Source organism: Cucurbita pepo, chromosome LG06, assembly GCF_002806865.2.
Source record: "Cucurbita pepo subsp. pepo cultivar mu-cu-16 chromosome LG06, ASM280686v2, whole genome shotgun sequence".
In the NCBI taxonomy this organism is placed as follows: domain Eukaryota; kingdom Viridiplantae; phylum Streptophyta; class Magnoliopsida; order Cucurbitales; family Cucurbitaceae; genus Cucurbita; species Cucurbita pepo.
This window is the reverse complement of record NC_036643.1, coordinates 9,822,270-9,841,552: the sequence shown is the minus strand read 5'-3', so window position 1 is coordinate 9,841,552 and position 19,283 is coordinate 9,822,270. Positions and strand designations below refer to the sequence as shown.

General features: G+C 36.3%; 2 protein-coding genes across 3 annotated transcripts; one reads left to right on the top strand and one right to left on the bottom strand.

Moving 5' to 3' along the window:
* Positions 1 to 3,791: 3,791 nt before the first annotated feature.
* On the bottom strand, positions 3,792 to 8,938 carry LOC111796932 (ribosomal RNA processing protein 36 homolog). Its single transcript, XM_023679750.1, has 10 exons — positions 8,707 to 8,938; positions 7,529 to 7,657; positions 7,295 to 7,428; positions 7,147 to 7,213; positions 6,890 to 6,942; positions 6,675 to 6,729; positions 6,478 to 6,552; positions 6,133 to 6,250; positions 4,186 to 4,232; positions 3,792 to 4,091 (listed from the first exon to the last, which is right to left on the bottom strand). Exons 2-10 carry the CDS (start codon positions 7,628 to 7,630, stop codon positions 3,981 to 3,983), a joined length of 762 nt encoding a protein of 253 aa, XP_023535518.1. The 5' UTR covers positions 7,631 to 7,657; positions 8,707 to 8,938; the 3' UTR covers positions 3,792 to 3,980.
* A 3,809-nt stretch (positions 8,939 to 12,747) lies between these two features.
* Positions 12,748 to 18,605, top strand: LOC111796936 (spliceosome-associated protein 49-like). 2 transcript variants are annotated; one of them, XM_023679754.1, is made up of 4 exons: positions 12,748 to 13,023; positions 14,489 to 14,700; positions 15,987 to 16,146; positions 16,267 to 17,513. In XM_023679754.1, exons 1-4 carry the CDS (start codon positions 12,984 to 12,986, stop codon positions 16,386 to 16,388), a joined length of 534 nt encoding a protein of 177 aa, XP_023535522.1. In that variant the 5' UTR covers positions 12,748 to 12,983; the 3' UTR covers positions 16,389 to 17,513. The 2 variants fall into 2 exon arrangements, with proteins under 2 accessions (XP_023535522.1, XP_023535523.1); XM_023679755.1 differs by lacking the exon at positions 16,267 to 17,513 and adding an exon at positions 18,329 to 18,605 and having other exon boundaries at positions 12,752 to 13,023.
* Positions 18,606 to 19,283: the final 678 nt, after the last annotated feature.

Sequence of the window (19,283 nt, the reverse complement as noted above, 5' to 3'; positions counted from 1 at the left end):
ATTGGGCAATGAGTTTTGATGTATTAGGAGTATCCGTCTTTATAGAAACTTTAATTTTCGTACTTATCTTAAGTTGTTGATGGCAAACAAATGATGTGATTGAGTTTTTATGCTGTGGTATCTTGATTGATTTTTAAATAATCATTGTGTTATCCTAATTGTTGGTTTAGTTTATGCATGGGTGAAAAGGAAAAGGAGCGGAAATTTATCATATGCTATTACTTTAAACACAAACCGACTTAATCCAACTATCAATTGGTGTGTTAGAACGATCACATTTTTCACGAAAGGATGTTTATTATTACAATATGAAGTTTTTTAGTATCTATTGTTGAGGTGGTGATGAGTTTCAATGTTGAAGTGAAGCCATGTTGTTTGAGTGTTGTGTTATTATGCCATTTGTGGAATGATTCTGGTAAAGAACAACCTCGTATACATCATAATAGGACTCAATTCCTTTAGACATAATTTGTCATTGTAAGGTTGTAGATGTTTGAATAAACCTTTCTTAGGAATGGATCTCTATCTCTTACCCTTGCCTTCATGTAATCACTCTTAAGGAACTAGAGTTGCTTTGTTCTTCATTTATAATAATTCATATACGTTTGCATAAGAGTTCTAAAATTAAATGACGAAAAATATTCATTGCTTGCAAAATAAAACAAAACCAAAGAAAGATTTAAAACGATGGGGTCACAGAATGCATGTTGTTTTTTAATGCGTGTCGCCATCAACTGTACATTGGGGTCGGGGAATGCAAACACAATGAGACCTATCATTTAAAACCATATTCTCTTAGGTGACCCCAGACAAGTTGTGTGTGTAGTATTCTTCTAGACACGATCCACATGTGCAAGTGTGGGTCCACCAAATGGGCTCACACACCCCCTAGGTTTGCTTGTTGGGCTAGCTTTTTTGGCCTGTAGTCGGACGCTTGGACGTACAGTGACAGTCATACATCATGCTTGGCATGATGATCATCTCATTCTAATCGTGTACATGTTTGTACTCATCATAAAAGGGAAGTATCCCGATTCTTGTGAACATACAATTATGCATAAGGTTCCTATATTTTTCATTTTAAAAAACAAATCATGCAGCGCAACATGCATATATAAATAAGCTTTCATAAATTATATCATCCATGACATCACTTAGGGGTTGTGTATCCTAAAACTTTTAATTTGCATGTCATAACGTTTCATTGTAAGCATATTGATGTCATAATACACGTGGGATCTCATATCATAATATAATTCATCAGACATAATATGACATCCATTTAAATTATGTCATCCATTTACGTTATAATATTACTTGAGCTATCTGGGTATAGCATATAGCAAAACATATCATATCATCAAACATAACAACCATACCAAACACATAACACGTGTAGGGGCTATTGGGCACGTATCATCATAAATAAGACAACTCTTCTGACTATGTAGATAGTAGAGCCACTTAATTGGCGTAAGTTGAAGCTAAATTTAATTCTACTTAAAGAGTCCTACGATTATAAATTAGAATTTTAATTCTACTTAAAAGTCCTACAATTATAAATTAGAATTATACTATGGGAATTGACTCACCTAGTTTTGCATAAAATAATTTAGATATGATAGGACGAACGGGATTAGATACCCTAGTAGTCCATGCCGTAAACGATGAGGGTTCGCCCTTGGTTTATGCGGATCAGGGGCCCAGCTAACGCATGAAACACCTGGGGAGTATGGCCGCAAGACCGAAGCTCAAAGGAATTGACGGGGGCTTACACAAGCGGTGGAGCATGTGGTTTAATTCGATACAATGCGCAAAACCTTACCAGCCCTTGACATATGAACAACAAAACCTGTCCTTAACGGGATGGTAATTTCATACAGGTGCTGCATGGCTGTCGTCAGCTCGTGAGATGTTTGGTCAAGTCCAAATAATTTAAACTAGCTAAAAGAATCATATTAACCTTAAATGTTTTTAGAGAGTTGAAACTAGTAGAAAAGAGTCTGAACATATAAGACCCAAACTGATCAGCCAAAATGTTGATCAGGAGCTGTCAAAAAAATGTATTATTTAAATATTTTTTTACTTTCACAAAAATAAAGTTTGTATTCAATTTATCCGTTTTATTTTACTTCTTAACAAAATCAAACTAAGATTCAATGTTTCTATAGTTTACTCCTTGCACCTTTATTATGGCTTAGTGAGATGAAGGATGTCGGACCCAATGTATCCAGATAAATTGTTGAATTTAGATATGATAGGACGAGAATTAATAAAGGTGAGTCAAGAGTTAGACTTAGACGCCTGTATTTTGACGATAGTGTTAAGGATACAACACTAGAGTTTGGGAATGCAGTAAAGGCGGTGCTTAACAGCAAATAAATAAAAAAAATTCAAAACAAGGCATTCATTTCTTTCCATACTCAGATATCTTTAGAGGGTGTAAATTCAACCCGACAACTCAGACTAACCCCACCCAAATTATAGGGGTTGAGTCTGATTGGATTAACATTTCGAGTTGTACCGAATTAATTGTTCTGAACCTGAATTATCTCAGTTTGGTTTCCGGTTTATGAGACAAAAATTTGAAGTTAACCGAAAGAAAAACTTATAAAATACATTAAAACAGTTTTAGACAATTTAGTGTTTTCATGGATCTGCCAGAGTTCGGTCTTATTAAATTACTCCAAGCTTCCGTCAATTCTTGTNCCTTCCTTCCTATCTCTCCATTACCATCTCTCCATCCTATTGTCTAACCATCTCTCCATTATCTTTCTTTTTTATTATTTTTATTAATTTATTTTTTTTAGTTTCTTAAAAGTATCTCAATAATTCATACTATTTTTTTTAGTAAAATATTTTTTTATTTTTTCTTATATTTAGTTGTATTTTTTATTTTTTCTTATATTTAGTTGTGTTTAAACTAGGTTAAAATGTGGATTGTGATGTCCCACATTGGTTGGGGAGAGGAACAAACCACCATTTATAACGGTCTGAAACTTTCTCTGTGGAAACATTCTCGTAGCATGCGTTTTAAAGCCTTGAGGGGAAGTCCGAAAGGGAAAGCCCAACTTTCTCCTTTTGGAAACATTCTCGTAGCATGCGTTTTAAAGCCTTGAGGGGAAGTCCGAAATGAAAAGCCCAAAGAGGACAATATTTGTTAGCCGTGAATTTGAGGCGTTACAAATGATATCAGAGCGAGACACTAGACGATGTGTCAGCCTTCTCGCTGTTTCCCGAAGGGGGGTAGACACGAGGCGGTGTGCCAGTAAGGACGCTGGCCCTAGAGGGGGGTGAATTTTGGGGGCAGACTGGGGGCAGACCCACACGATTGGACGTTGATTGGGGAGGATTGTGATGTCTCACGTTGATTGGGAAGAAGAAGAACAAACCACTATTTATAAGAGTGTGAAAACCTTTCCCGTTTCAAAGCCTTAAGGGGAAACCCGAAAGGGAAAGCCCAAAGAGGACAATATCTATTTGCGGTGAATCTAAGACATTACATTTTTACTTATTATTATTAATAAATTTGTTTTTTAAAATATTTGATCCTCAACTTTTTAACATCTTTTATATAAAATTGTATGATATACAAAACTTTTTTAATTTTTTTTTTTTTTTTNATTTTTTTTTTTTTTTTTTTTTTTAACAACCCAACCCAAAAATAGATGCGGGTTATAAAATTTTTTGGGTTAAATTGGATTATCAATCCAACCAACCCGAACTTTCAACCCAACTCGGGACCAGGTACACGGTCAAAACATTTAGAAAAAAAGTACAAAAATTGGAGCTAAAAGAAGACAAGAAGTTATTATAAATATTTTGACATCAGATTTACATATCATCAAGCAATACATAACAACATTCAACAAATTATAAACTATCTATGAGTAAGCCATTTTCTTCTCTAAATCTCGAAATATGGAACCATGAATCTCCTAAAACCAAAGCAACCAAGAGAACAATACCCGTTTTTACCATCACTCTTGTTCATCACTCTTGCTAGACCTTTGATACGGTATGTATCTACGATCCTTCGCAGCGTTTTTCCTCCTCCTCCTTTCCATATAGGCGTCGAGCTTCCCCGTGGACTGTTTGTTCAACTCCCGAATGGTTAGTTGCTTATTCACAAGCATGAATTGGCATTAAACTGACAATGCTGAAATACAAATGACGGATTCATACCTTCAGGGTGTTGTATTTTTCAGTAAGCCTTTGCTTTCGAATTTCAGCTGCAAAGAACAAGATAAGGGTAGGGTCACCAGATATTACTAGGCTGCTCAAAAAACTGGAGACTAAATATATAATAAGACCTTGAAGCATCTTAAAATTCTAATAAATAAATAAAAAGTGATAGTTTTAAAAATATAATCGGATTCCAATCAAACAAACTAATTTTGCAGCCGTCCAAGCCCACCGCTAACAGATATTGTCCTCTTTGGACATTCCTTTTCAGGCTTCTCCACAAGATTTTTAAAACGCATCTGCTAGAGAGAGGTTTCCACACCCTTACAAAGAATGCTTTGTTCTCCTCTCCAACCGATGCAAGATCTTACAATCCACCCCCTTTGGGGTCGAGCGTCCTTGCTGGCACACCGCATCATGTCCACCCCCTTTCGGGGCTCAACATTCTCGCTAACACATCGCCAGGTGTCTGGCTTTGATACTATTTGTAACAACTCAAGCCTACAGCTAGCCGATATTGTCCACTTTGACCCGTTACGTATCGTTGTCAGCCTCACGGTTTTTAAAACACGTCTGCTAGGGAGAGGTTTCCACACCCTTATAAAGAGCAAGGGTCATACCTACTCACAGTTCTCTACCACAAAGCGTCTAGCTCCATGAAGAATCGCCATAACTATTTAGCCGAATGACCTTGTTACTCTCTTGAGACTTTTACTCAGAGATTGGATTTCAAAATACTATTTTCTACACAGCCACCTACACCTAGATTCTGAATGCACAACTATGAAATGACCTGAAGGTCCCCACATAGATTCAGGACATGGATGATACAACATGGACATAAGCCAAAACAGCATACTATATCTTGAAAATTCTAATAGTGATACCACGAAACTCGCCAGGACACATTTAATAAAGTATTTTTTTTACACGCACAATAAAGATTCCAAACATGATGAGTTATATATTGTAAAAAACTGTATGTACAATTTCGCCTTTTCATCTGTTAAGTTTCAAGCAAATATATAACTTGCACAATAAATTATATTCCTCCATGAACTCTTTTCCAACAATAAAATAAAATCAAGTATTCCACAAAAAACACGACCTTAATAAAAGAAACTTAGCATCTCAAACTTTTATACATCACTTTCAGATCATTTGTTTTGTTCTACTGAGAAATAAAGCTTTCATTGAAAAAAAAAAATGAATGAATAGAAATAGCATACAAAAAATAAAGTCCCACCCAAAAGAAGCCAAACTTGACAATTCCACATCTTACCACATCAAGCTAGTAAATTTTATCAAGTGAAATCTATTTTTTTCTCTTTTCTTTCTTTCGTTAAATTTCTATGTATCTTTATGCTCTCTATTCATTTAAACATCAATTTTTATGAAAACCTATCCATTCTTCACATAATTTTTCTGTTTCTACCAAGCTATATCCCTCACATATGCGAAACCCAATGTGTCCAAGATTTCAAAAAAATAATAAAACAATCAAACACTGCATATCATGTGTTCTAAAATATGGTTAGTGTGTTTATGTCAGAAATCAAATTTCACTCTCCCGCAATGTCCACGCCCAATTTTTTCTTATTTTCTTTCATNTTTTTTTTTTTTTTTTTTTTTTTTTTTTTTTTTTTTTTTTTTTTTTTTTTTTTTTTTTGGCAGGGGCAAAGGGAGAAATTATAATGTTTAAGAACCGAACTAATGTTCTTTGATTCATAGTTTTCAATTTAAATTCCAGCTGAAGTACTGATGTTACGGCCTAATCACAGACATGAGTCCAAAGTTCAATGGTCCCTCACTTGCATGAATACTATTAGAAAAAATTACCATAGGTCACCCAAGGTTTAAAATAAAAGTTTTAAGTCTAAGGCTATAACCTAATTGCACACCATTGAGAGAAAAACTCATGCAAAAAGAGAGGAAGAAAAGTTTTACATTTCTTAAGATAGAAGGGCTTTTTCCCATGCTTGGCTGCTTCTCTCTCTTTCTTTTTATGATTGGCCAGAATTGCAGCATCTACACGTTTTGTGGAGTCGGATTTGAATTGCTTGTCCTGAAATTAAATAAGAAAAGTTATTTAAAATCTAAATAAAACAAACCAATAGACACAAATAATATGATTATGATCATGCATAACTTCGTAATGACGTAGTAAACTTCATTCTGATTTTTCTTCCATTTTTATCATTAAGGACCATAAACATGTTTTCATAGGCGTCATATAAATAAACAAACTTAATATGCAACTCATTATAAATGAATCAAAATGATAGTACTTACAATCCAAGACAGTTGTTTCTTTAATTCTTCAACAACGTTTGAATCATTGGTTTTCCTTAACTGCTTTTTCAGTTCCTGTTGTATCAGTGAAAGTTGCAATACACAAAATGGCATCCAAGTCAATAGAATTTAAAATCTAAAAATGAGAAATCATATCAATACGGTAATATATGAAGGGAACAGAAAAAGAAGTAGACCTCTTTTTCAGCTGGAAGATTATTCTCATAAATGAAACTATATCTCTTCTTAAATCTGAAGATTCAAAGAAACATAAAATAAACAATGTCAATTTCAAACAAAGAAGAAAGATAATTACAAAAGTACCATGAACAAAAATTTAACACGCCTTTTTTTTTTTTGTTGGTACTACATGCCAAAGAGTTCATCAATTCTCATATCAAGAAAAACTCACCCCTCAACATCAAGAGAGCCGGTTAGAGATTCAAAACGTGGATCACGTACCATCTGAAAACCGACAAATAATCAATGAAACAAGCTCCACACATGTGTAAGTGCAGGCAGAGATGTAACTATTTTTTAAGGTTTCGATAGAACTCCATAACAGGAGGTGTGACTCTCATAATCATTCAGTAAATTTGGCTCCATACAAACAATGAAAATGCCATAGATTTGGATACTAAACTAACAAAAAAGGAATAACCAACTCACGCTTTTAGGAGCCTGAATGACCTCTCTAAACCTACCAACTGGTTTCTTGCTGCTAACCTCCATTGGCCTTCACAAAGAAATTACAGTCACAATCTCTATTTACTAGCAAACAAATAAATTAAGAAAAAAAAAAGTGCCTATAAGCTACCTGTTCTTGTTTGCCCGCCTGCCTTTCTTCTCTTGGTTGGTCTTTTGGTACATCGAGTGTGATCCATCAGACCGTACTCTCTGTAATTCCTCAAAAGTCACATCTGCAAGTTCACGCTCTATATTCTCTTCTTCCTATACAAATACAGTGAAGTCAAATTGCAAATAAAATAATTCATGAATTTCTATAATTAAAGAATGTAACATAAACATAAATTTAACTGCTAAAAAATACCGAGTCAAGAGATTCTTCTGAGGAAGAATATTCAAGATCTTCTCTTTCATCCTCCATCATTTGTTTGCTAGAGCTAGGAACCGAACTACAATGTTTCTTCATTTCAGTCGTGAGATTGAAAAAATGGCCCTAAATCATAAACGTTCGTTCAAATTTCAACTTATAAATAAATCAAAAACTCCAAGTAAAATAAATTTCACAAAATAGTAACTACTCGTTGGATGGAAACTTAAATTCTTGAGGGGTTTCAACATAAGGAAAAAATATCACTTTCAGCAACAATATGAGTAAATTTACTATTAGATATAGAGACCAATCTAACCTATTCTCGTTGGAATGCAATTCAATTTGAACACTAATATTACGATTACAATAATAAATTTGAAAAAACACATAAATTAAGTGATAGATACAATAAATTGGAGAAGAAAAGATGTGATTCTAATGATTCCATATCTCCTTTATACAAAGAACTACAAAGAGAACCCGCACCTAAATAAATGACTGAACTCAAAGGGAAACCAGCTGTGGGAAGAGAAGTGGAGGGAAAGGTTGATAAAACTTACGCCAAAAAAAAGGGGAATGAGAAGGGTGTTGGATGATGAAAGTCCCACATCGACTAATTTAGGGAATGATCATGGGTTTATATGTGAGGAATACTAACTCCATTGGTATGAGGCCTTTTGGGGAAGACCAAAGCAAAGCCATGAGAGCTTATGCTCAAAGTGGACAATATCATACCATTGTGGAGAGTCGTGTTCGTTTAACAAAGGGAAGTTCAACTGTTCAAGCAGGTAGACTGGGAGAGAGTGAATGCGCTTTCATTAGAACTGAGTTGACATAAAGGAAGTAGTGAAGGATATCATTATGGAGGATTGAGCCTTAGATCCTTACTAAAAACCTTAATCAGATGTAATTTGCTATTTCTAGGGCTATCGACAATGCATTGTAAACATTCTAAAACCCAACGAAGAAACCACTTCCTCGGATCTCTAAGTTACTACAGATGTTACTGAACTGAGAATCCTAAAAGAACCAGAAACAATGTTAGCCAAATTCTAAACTACAACAACCAAATAGATCCTAAAGGACTATCAGCGAGATTTTACTGCCTAAAACGGAAACGAATCGGTCATTGCTAGTACCGACTGGAATGCGTTCGTTGTCGCAGACCTTACCTCTATGGAGTTAGGTATGCCGTCCTGGAAGTGTATCGCAGGAATGGTGTTTGTCGATCAGATGAGGGAGCTGCACCGCCGTTGCCTTGCGCCGGAGCGGGTGTCGTCGCCGTACCGTGGATCACGCCGGCGTCAAAAAAGGAAGAGAAAGAGGAACGAGTACTGCTGAACGTAATGAGAAAAGGGGAGGATGAAGGAAAAGAGAGGAGAAAAAGAGCTGAAAATTGATCAAAACCCTAATTTTGACCGTTTGGATTAAAATATTTATTAAATTAGGATGGGATCGGGTCGGGTCGGGTCGGATTTTTGTTGACCCAACCCAAAAGCTCTAGTTGGTTGGATCGGTAACCCAACCCAACCTTTAGATTGGGTTCGAGATGGATTGTCTATTTTTTTAAAAAAATAAATAAATTCAATAAAAAATATAAGGTCATGACTCATTACCACGTAAGCCCAGTATTATAAAAAAAAAAATTAATATATTTTATATATTTTTATTGGGTTCGGGTCAACTTGAAAGTTTTACTCACGAACCCGATACCGAACCGATTCAGTTCAGGTTTAAAAAAATGAACCAAACCCTATCAGAAATACTAATCCAACCCATTGGGTTGGGTCGGTCTGGGTTGTCAGGTTGAATGTACACCCCTACGGTTAATTATTTATTTTATTAAGTCAAAATATTAAAATAATTTTATTAAATTTTGATTTTATTTTCATTCATTAATAATACCTTAAATTTTAAGATCACTTTTAATATCTAATCTTCAATCAAACAATTTTAATAAAATTATTNCTTCTTTTTTAACCCTCAATTGCTCAAAATCGAATAAACCATTAGAATTTAAACATAAAACGCGCTTACCTGACTTCTCACGCACGAAAACCTCAAAAGGATCTTGCCGAAGCACTGCCTCATAACCATCGACAAGTACACAATCGAAGAAGTGGACAATATCATACTATTGTGGAGGGTCGTGTTCATCTAACATGGTATCAGAGTCATGCCCTAAACTTAGCCATATCAATAGAATCCTCAAATGTCGAATAAAGGACTCCAAAAGAAAAAAGGGAGTCAAGGCTCCTCGAAGGCATAGTAAAAAATGACTAAGACTCCAAAAGAAAAAGGAGTCGAGGCTCAATTAAGGGGAGGCGTACTTTGTTCGAGGGGAGGTGTTGGATGAAAGTCCCACATCGACTAATTTAGGGAATGGTCTTGGGTTTATAATCAAGGAATACTCTCTCCATTGGTATGAGGCCTTTTGGGGAAGTCCAAAGCAAAGCCATGAGAGCTTACGCTCAAAGTGGACAATATCATACCCTTGTGGAGATTCATGATTCCTAACATGGTATCAAAGTCATGCTCTTAATTTAGCCATGACAATAGAATCCTCAAGTGTCGAACAAAGAAATTGCTAGCTTCAAAGGTGTAGTCAAAAGTGATCCAAGCGTCGAACAAAGGGTGTACTTTGTTCAAGGGCTCTATAGAAATGAGTCGAGCCTTGATTAAGGAGAGACTGTTCGAAGGTGTAGTCAAAAGTGATCCAAGCGTTGAACAAAGGGTGTACTTTGTTCAAGGGCTCTAGAGAAATGAGTCGAGCCTTGATTAAGGGGAGACTGTTCGAGGGCTACATAGACCTTAGGGGAGGCACTATGGTGTANTTGATAACTTTTTATTAAGTTAATTATCTCTCTAATTAAAAATAAATTACAAGAAAAATACCTGGATATAAAATCGATAAGTCTCGTGAAGGAATCATGTTAACTTGAGTTAGGTAGAAAGAAATATGAAAATGCAAAGAAAATAAAACAACAATGGAATTTCTAGACTCGGCAGCACGAAGAGGAAAAAGACGCATGACGGAGGGACACATGTCAGGGGGAGGGGGTCGCACGTTGCTGAAAAGAAGGGACATGTGTCAAGCGTTCATTGACAGATAAAGAATCAACGAAATACCTTGTGTCGGGTAGGATTCGAAAGTCGGCGGCCCTCTACTTGTGCCGACGATCTGAGGACCTGCACGCTACCCAAATTGTCAACCCGACTCCATGTGTACCACGCGTCAGCATAAGAGAATTGGATTTCCAACCCACACCCTTAACCTCAACGGACCAACGTCATGCCACGTGGTAGTACCGTAACGTGCATCCTCCCTAGGCATGTTTGTACGCGCGCGTGGAGTGTCTCTCTAGTGCGTGTTGTACATGAGGTAGCACCTCGTAGAGGGACACCAGTCATTTATAGCTCGGCATAAGGAACTCTCAAGGTTTTAAATGAAAGGACGGAGAACCAGAATAGCCCCAAGGGGATAAAACTAGAACAAGACGTCTTAGAGCCAATGAGAAGTTCGTAGAAATTTGTTACGCATAGAATGCGATGAGAGCCTACAAGTGGGTTGCTCACTGTGTATAACTTTTATACTCATCCTAGTTTTCCTTTCATTTTTAGGTGTTCGCAGGCTATCAATCGAGGTGGAGGAGCGTTCGAGAGCTGTTCGATCACAAAGGAGTTCGTTACAGAGCATCAGTCCATTTGTAGATTTTTGGAGTCTGTCGTATTTTCTTCTATTTATTTCTATAAATATTTCTATCCATACATTTGATGGATGAACGTTAAACTAATCGATTGGGGACCGTACGACCTGGTATCAATATGTCCTCTAAACTTCTCCTCCCAGTTCTCGCCTTCTTTTTTAACCCTCAATTGCTCAAAATCGAATAAACCATTAGAATTTAAACATAAAACGCGCTTACCTGACTTCTCACGCACGAAAACCTCAAAAGGATCTTGCCGAAGCACTGCCTCATAACCATCGACAAGTACACAATCGAAGAAGTGGACAATATCATACTATTGTGGAGGGTCGTGTTCATCTAACATGGTATCAGAGTCATGCCCTAAACTTAGCCATATCAATAGAATCCTCAAATGTCGAATAAAGGACTCCAAAAGAAAAAAGGGAGTCAAGGCTCCTCGAAGGCATAGTAAAAAATGACTAAGACTCCAAAAGAAAAAGGAGTCGAGGCTCAATTAAGGGGAGGCGTACTTTGTTCGAGGGGAGGTGTTGGATGAAAGTCCCACATCGACTAATTTAGGGAATGGTCTTGGGTTTATAATCAAGGAATACTCTCTCCATTGGTATGAGGCCTTTTGGGGAAGTCCAAAGCAAAGCCATGAGAGCTTACGCTCAAAGTGGACAATATCATACCCTTGTGGAGATTCATGATTCCTAACATGGTATCAAAGTCATGCTCTTAATTTAGCCATGACAATAGAATCCTCAAGTGTCGAACAAAGAAATTGCTAGCTTCAAAGGTGTAGTCAAAAGTGATCCAAGCGTCGAACAAAGGGTGTACTTTGTTCAAGGGCTCTATAGAAATGAGTCGAGCCTTGATTAAGGAGAGACTGTTCGAAGGTGTAGTCAAAAGTGATCCAAGCGTTGAACAAAGGGTGTACTTTGTTCAAGGGCTCTAGAGAAATGAGTCGAGCCTTGATTAAGGGGAGACTGTTCGAGGGCTACATAGACCTTAGGGGAGGCACTATGGTGTACTTTGTTCGAGGGGATGATTGTTGGGAGTGTACTTTGTTCGAGTACTCCAAAGAAAGGAGTCAAGCCTCAATTAAGGGGAGTATTGTGTTCGAGGGTCTATAGACCTTAGGGGAGGTTCTATGGTGTACTTTGTTCGAGGGAAGGATCGGGAGGATCGTGTTCATCTAACAACATTGACAACAAGAAATTTTTTAAATTTTTTTTTATAAAGACAAAAGGGATTAATAATACTTTTAAAATTTCATGGATATTTTTTTAAACGATAAAAATATTAATGAAACTAAAGTTTTAATATATTGTTAAAATACTATAAAAAAAAATTGAATAAGAAATTATTAAAACTTTTAAAATTTTAAAAAGTATTTTTTAGATGATTTTTTTTTATTAATTAATCTTTTTTTTATTTTTTTACTTCTAACAAAAAAAAAAAANCGTTGGAATTTTTGTAAATCTAATCCGAAATATCGTTTTTTTTTCTTTTTTCGTTTCTAATTCCAACTGTAAATAAATCAATTACTCGAAGGGTTCCTTTTCCCGGTGCAAGAATCGAGAGATTTGCGGCTGCAATACAGACGCCATTAGCAAAGTTGAAATCGACGCGGCAAAATCAAAGCTATAATGAGATTGAGAAGGTCAATTGGCTCTTTGACTTCACCATCCTTCCCTTTTCCTTTTGCCGTCTGAAAATTTGGCTTCCCGATTTGCATCTGAACTTGCAGACCAATCATGTCCGGAAGATCATCAAATCGCTGCACCCTTTACGTAGGTATGTTTATTGTTGTCTCAATCCGTCTTTATTCGTGTTTTCTCTACCCTAATTCGTTGAACTTTTTCGTTTGCGTTTTAATCTTGATGTTGTTACTTCCGTGAAGTTTTGTGTGGTTGATGTATAAGAATTGTGTTTAATTTAATCATATTTGTTGATTCTCTTGCGGAGCTCTGTTTAGATTTTTAATGGCGGGTTCATACTTGAACTGAAAGAATTTGATTGTTTGCTGGATTTCTTCCTCCTCAACTTTTTCCTTCTGTTGGAACTATGTTTGATTTCTGTTTATATTGGCTTACTAGATTTGCTGCCTCTGGGTGGCGAGGGTTGGAAGTTGAACTTTAGATCTCTTAGATTATCTTCGTGTTTTTTGCTTAACTGGTTCAATATTGAGGATTGTTGGGAGAGTCTCACATTGACTAATTTAGAGGATGATCATGAGTTTAGAAGTAAGGAATACTATCTTCATTGATACGAGACTTTTTGGGGAAGCCCAAAGCAAAGCCTGAGAGCATATGCTCAAAGTAGACAATATCATACCATTGTGGAGATATGTGATTCCTAACATGGTATCGGAGCCATGCTCTTAATTTAGCCCTGCCAATAGAATCCTCTAGTGTCGAACAAAGAAATTGCTAGCATCGAAGGTGTGGTTGAAAGTGACTCATATGTTGAACAAAGTGTGTACCTTTGTTTGAGGGCTCCAGAGAAAGGAGTCGAGTCTCGATTAAGGGGAGGTTGTTTGAGGGCTACATAGACCTCAGGGGAGGCTCTATGGTGTACTTTATTTGAGAGGAGGATTGTTGAGAGAGAATACATCTCCATTGGTACGAGGCCTTTTGGGGAAGCCCAAAGCAAAGCCATGAGAGCTTATGCTCAAAGTGGACAATATTATACTATTGTGGAGATCCGTGATTCCTAACATGGTATCAGAGTCATTCCCTTAATTTAGCCATGTCAATAGAATCCTCAAGTGTCGAACAAAGAAATTTCTAGCCTCGAAGGTGTGGTAAAAAATGACTCATGTGTCAAACAAAGGGTGTACTTTGTTTGAGGGCTCCAGGGAAAGGAGTTGAGCCTCGATTAAGAAGGGGAGCCTTTCGAGTGCTACATAGACCTCAGGGGAGGCTCTATGGTGTACTTTGTTCAAGGGGAAGATTGTTGATGATTATTGGGAGGGAGACTCACATTGGCTAATTTAGAGGATTGATCATAGGTTTATAAGTTAGAGGATTGATCATGGGTTTATAAGTAAGGAATACATCTCCATTGGTATGAGGCCTTCGGGGGAAGCCCAAAGCAAAGCCATGAGAGCATATATTCAAAGTGGACAATATCATACCATTGTGGAGATCTGTGATTCCGTTCCAAACCGTTCAATCCTAATTTTCACTTTCCCCGTCATCTTTGATCTGCTTATGTAGGCTTCTGAGTCTGATTTTGTTACTTTCTCCACTTTCTGTAGGTAATTTAGATGAAAGGGTAAGCGACAAGGTTCTTTATGACATTCTAATCCAAGCTGGGCGGGTAGTAGACTTGCACATTCCTCGGGACAAGGAATCTGGAAAACCCAAGGGTTTTGCTTTTGCAGAATATGAAAATGAGGACATTACCAACTATGCTATTAAGCTTTTCTCTGGTCTCGTGACTCTTCATAATCGTACCCTGAAGTTTGCAGTATGTAACTTTTTTCTTTCTCAACGCAAATTCTTCATTGTTTCCTTTGTTTCTTTTTTATTGCCTTTTCTTGATCAACTCTGTTTCCTCTATTTTATGCGTTTTGATTCGTAACTCACTTTTGGATATAGATATTACTGGTCTTTTAAGATGTGCGGTGCATTTGAAATTTTAGTTTTAATTGACTTGTAATATTTTCCTTCATAGGCTTTATGTAGTATATTGCTAACTTCTTTGAAGCTTTAGAAATTACATTCCAATTGTATGATTTCATTCTTGTTATTTACAAAACTAGTTTGCATTAGAAGCAACCTTGTTATCATAATTAATTGACGGGAAGAACCAAGATATTCATGGATCATGATGAATTTAATCTAGTTTACTTTATATTACTATAATTTTGATACGACTTGGTTGGTAAACCATTGGCTTTCCAATTTTAGAGGACGAACACGAGCGTTGGTACATTCTTGAAAAAATGGAAGATATAAATTACTCTCTTCACTACAATTACTGATGACTTTGGTGAATAGGCCAGGTTTTTAGGTTCTTGGGCATGAAGATAAGGTTTGCAAGCTAAGAAAGTCTTTCTTTATATGACTTGAAACTTTCTTCCCGACAATGGTACCTTAAGTTTCATCAAGCTATTAGCGATATGGGATTTCGAATGAATTTCGACGATCATTGTATTGAAACTCGAATAATGGATGGTGAGATTAGAATATTGTCAAACTATGTTTATGATATCCTTATTGCCGGAAATTCCTTGTTTGCCATAAATCGAACTCAAAATTGCTCAAGTGGGCTGTTGGGTGTAATCGTAAGAAACACTTTTCATTTCATCCCTGTAGTTCCGCTTCTTGCTCGAAAAATGAAGAAAGACTTGTCAGAAATCGCCGATTGGGTTGGTCCAACCAAGAAAGGGATGGGAGTCTTTGGGCAACAGAAAAGCATATTGAAGTTTGGAGAATTAAGTTAGATACTAAAACATTATTAGAAAACCAAAACAAGTTTAACTATATAATTTCATATATTAAAAATAATCTTTTAATCTGATTTTGGAAAAAATAGGAACAATATAAGAAGAACAAGATAGTTATATAAAGATTCCTTTTCCAATCGTATATTTATTATCGATGATTTCATTTGATATATGACTGTACTGTGAAGTCTCATACTTCCAATTGTATTATCAGATGAGTGTGCAATCTTCTTGTATCAGTTTTGATTGTGTGGGGAGTGATTAAGTTATGGGAATGACTTAGCTTTTGACTTTGTTCAAACAGGTATCTGGGCAAGACAAGCCTTCACCTAGTTCATCATCAAATATATCTCATAAATCGAGGTCACATATTGTTTCAGATTACTCCAATGAAACATCTCAGTATTCGAATCGCTTGTCAACGTCGTGCAGGTTTTCAGCGTACCCTGAGAACCATCGAGAAGGTGATTTTCCTTTATTTTTGTATTTTCTTAGTTAGTTTTGCTAAGGAATTGTGTGTTTTTTTTTTTACTTTCTTGGTCTTTCCCACATGGGTTAAACAAATTTTTTTTTCTTTTATTCAGCTCTTCTTCACCCTGGTTTAGTTAACCAATATAATGGGTATGGATTTCATTTGGACAACTATAATAACGAGTACAGTCAGCGATATTCTAGGACAACTTTGGATAGCTTTTACCAAACTTAATCACGTCGCCATGATACGAGTTATCCAGTATACTATCCTCCTCACGAACTTTTGAACTAAGGCAGCTAGTGCCTTCCATTTTGGTTAATCTCAAGTTTAATTTAAGTTTTAGGCAAAGCTGAATCTCTTAGATGGATGCAGAAGGGTTAGTGGAAAATGATATGATATTTGCTATGGAGCATGCTGGTCTGTGTTATTCAATACAGTCATTTTGTAGGTGCACGTGTGCATATGATTTGGCTGTCGTAATAGTCATTACACTAATTGAAAATTGAAGTATTGTAATCGATGTTGTTAAAATATCAGAATTTCTTTAATTCCTGTTTAATATATATCAAAGTATAAATGATTCTTTTCACGGTGACTGAAAGTAATAGCCTTTTGTTTGTATATGTTGAATATTTACTTGAGCCAATGTATAAATATATCAATGTCTGCAATTATTGGGGATGCTTTTATTATATATTCCCCCTTTCTGAGATTGGTTCATGTTAACTAGAAGTGTTTGTATATACTAGCATTGACTAAATAAGCTAAGCTATACTGAAAATCAAATAAGGACTCCCCTAAATCCAGTGTATAACGAACCGAACAAGCCTTCTAATCTAAGAGCTTTTCATGGGGATTGAGTGGAAGTTGGAAAAACCTAGGAAGATTCTCATGCAGTCTGACGGGCTGAATACTAGATCGATAGGCTTCCTTTTATATAAAAAGTTCTTATTGTACCAACTTTCAAAGGCTCTAAGGTAGAAATAAGGTAGAATGGTTTCAATGGCTAGAGATCCCTCCATTGCCCTTTCCTATAGCGTAAAATTTTCAACTGACATTTCAGTGAAGTGAAGCTAAGCTACATGAACGCCAAAGCATTTTGGTTTGAGTTTATTGTCATTTCTGCCTTTGGGCATTCCTGAACTGAAATACTTGGTAGGTTAAAATTAAGATATCATGGCCTGTCATTGCCTGCCCCCTCAATATAATGAACAAAAGTATCTAGAAAAATACACATTTGCTGAAAAAAAAAAAAAAAAATTAATGTCAAGTTCCAAAATGAGAATTGACGGCCCAAGGCCACTGCTAGCAGATATTGTCTTCTTTGAGATTTTTCTTTTAGGCTTCCCCTCAAGGTTTTTAAAACATGTTTGCTAGGGAGAGGTTTTCACACACTTATAAAGAATGTTTCGTTCTCCTTTCCTACTGATGTAGGATCTCACAATCTACCCCCCTATGGGGCCCAGCGTCCTCGTTGATACTCGTTCCCTTCTCCAATCGATGTGGGACCCCCCAGTCAACCCCTCTTTGGAAACCAATGTCTTTGTTGACACATTCTTTGTGTCCACCCCCTTTGGGGCTCAGCCTCCTTGTTGGCACATCGCCCGGTGTCTAGCTCTAATACCATTTGTAACAGCCCAAGCTTATCGCTAGCAGATATTGTTCTTTTTGGGCTTCCCCTTTCAGGCTTCCCCTCAAGGTTTTTAAAATACGTCTGCTAGGGAGAGGTTTTCACACACTTATAAATAATGTTTCGTTCTCCTTCCCAACTGACGTGGGATCTCACATGACTGCTTTTATTGCATTTATTATAGACCTAGTTGTCAGCTGCAGCATTTTTGTTTGAATATGTTTGTTTTAAACTTACACTTGTTTGTTAATAATTTCTTTGTTATCAGTTCTTGAGAACATGTTTGAAAAGATGACCAAAATTTAAAAGTCGATTACAAAGAAAGTTTATTATTTGTCTGCAAGCATAATTTCGAAGACGAGAAAAATCATTATCACGGATTACCTTTTGTTTGTCTTGCCCCTGTGTTCTTACGTTTTAAGACTGCATGTTTGAAACTTTCAAGATGCAATTTCTTTTGAAAAAAAAATTAATGATTGAAAATTTACTTCTTTGAGAAGGACTAGTTCTGAGAGCCATTTGTTATTGTGTGAGATTGTAGATAAAACATTTGGTGATCAGGCTAGTGGCAGCTCTTTCAGAGGATCATTATAGTGGTTTCTATCAAAATTCAAGAATCTAAATGCCTCCTTTCTTATCTGAGCTCAAAGTTCCTATCTGTAGTTGCCCATTAGTTTTACTGCTCTTTGTATCATAATATGAATTTGTTCCTTAACTTTTATTCCACTCTTTTCATTGCTTGTGAAATCTGTATTGATGTAAGATATACACGTTTGTTCGTATGTATGATAAATAATCTTTCTTTGGCTGCCTTGTAAGATTCAGGAGAAGTTTGATATACTCATATAGCTTTAGTTAGCAAGTAGTATTTTTAAGTGAAATCTTTAGTACACTGGTGGAGAACTATACATCGGTTAAGTGCTTTGTTCTATAGGTAATTCAAAGACTTTATATTATCTTTTTCAAACAAAGGTGGAACAGCCTCAAATACATATGTTAAGAGTTTGTTTCAGTATGATATATATATATATATATATATATATATATTGGTGAGGATTGTTGCTTTGTTCTATAGGTAATTCAAAGACTTTATATTATCTTTTTCAAACAAAGGTGGAACAGCCTCAAATACATATGTTAAGAGTTTGTTTCAGTATGATATATATATATATATATATATATATATATTGGTGAGGATTGTTGGAGGGAGTCCCACGTTGGCTAATTCAGGGAATGATCATGGGTTTATGTGTAAGGAATACATCTCCATTGGTATGACATCTTTTGGGGAAGTCCAAAGCATAGCCGTGAGAGCTTATGCTCAAAGTGGACAATATCATACCATTGTGGGGATCTGTGATTTCAAATATGGTATTAGAGCCATGCCCTTAACCAAGTGTCGAACAAAGGGTGTACTTTGTTTGGAGAAGGAGTCGAGTCTCGATTAAAGGGAGGCTGTTCGAGGGCTCCAAAGGCCTCGAGGGAGCTCTATAGTG

What these genes read in the sequence shown, in the direction of transcription:
- LOC111796936 (XM_023679754.1), top strand. Translation starts at nt 12,984, where the DNA reads ATGTCCGGAAGATCATCAAATCGCTGCACCCTTTACGTAG. An exon ending in TCGCTGCACCCTTTACGTAG is followed by an intron (nt 13,024 to 14,488) that starts GTATGTTTATTG and finishes CACTTTCTGTAG; the next exon opens with GTAATTTAGATGAAAGGGTA. An exon ending in CCCTGAGAACCATCGAGAAG is followed by an intron (nt 16,147 to 16,266) that starts GTGATTTTCCTT and finishes TCTTTTATTCAG; the next exon opens with CTCTTCTTCACCCTGGTTTA.
- LOC111796932 (XM_023679750.1), bottom strand. Translation starts at nt 7,630, where the DNA reads ATGAAGAAACATTGTAGTTCGGTTCCTAGCTCTAGCAAACAAATGATG. An exon ending in GGCTCTCTTGATGTTGAGGG is followed by an intron (nt 6,730 to 6,889) that starts GTGAGTTTTTCT and finishes TTGAATCTTCAG; the next exon opens with ATTTAAGAAGAGATATAGTT. An exon ending in GCCCTTCTATCTTAAGAAAT is followed by an intron (nt 4,233 to 6,132) that starts GTAAAACTTTTC and finishes TGTTCTTTGCAG; the next exon opens with CTGAAATTCGAAAGCAAAGG.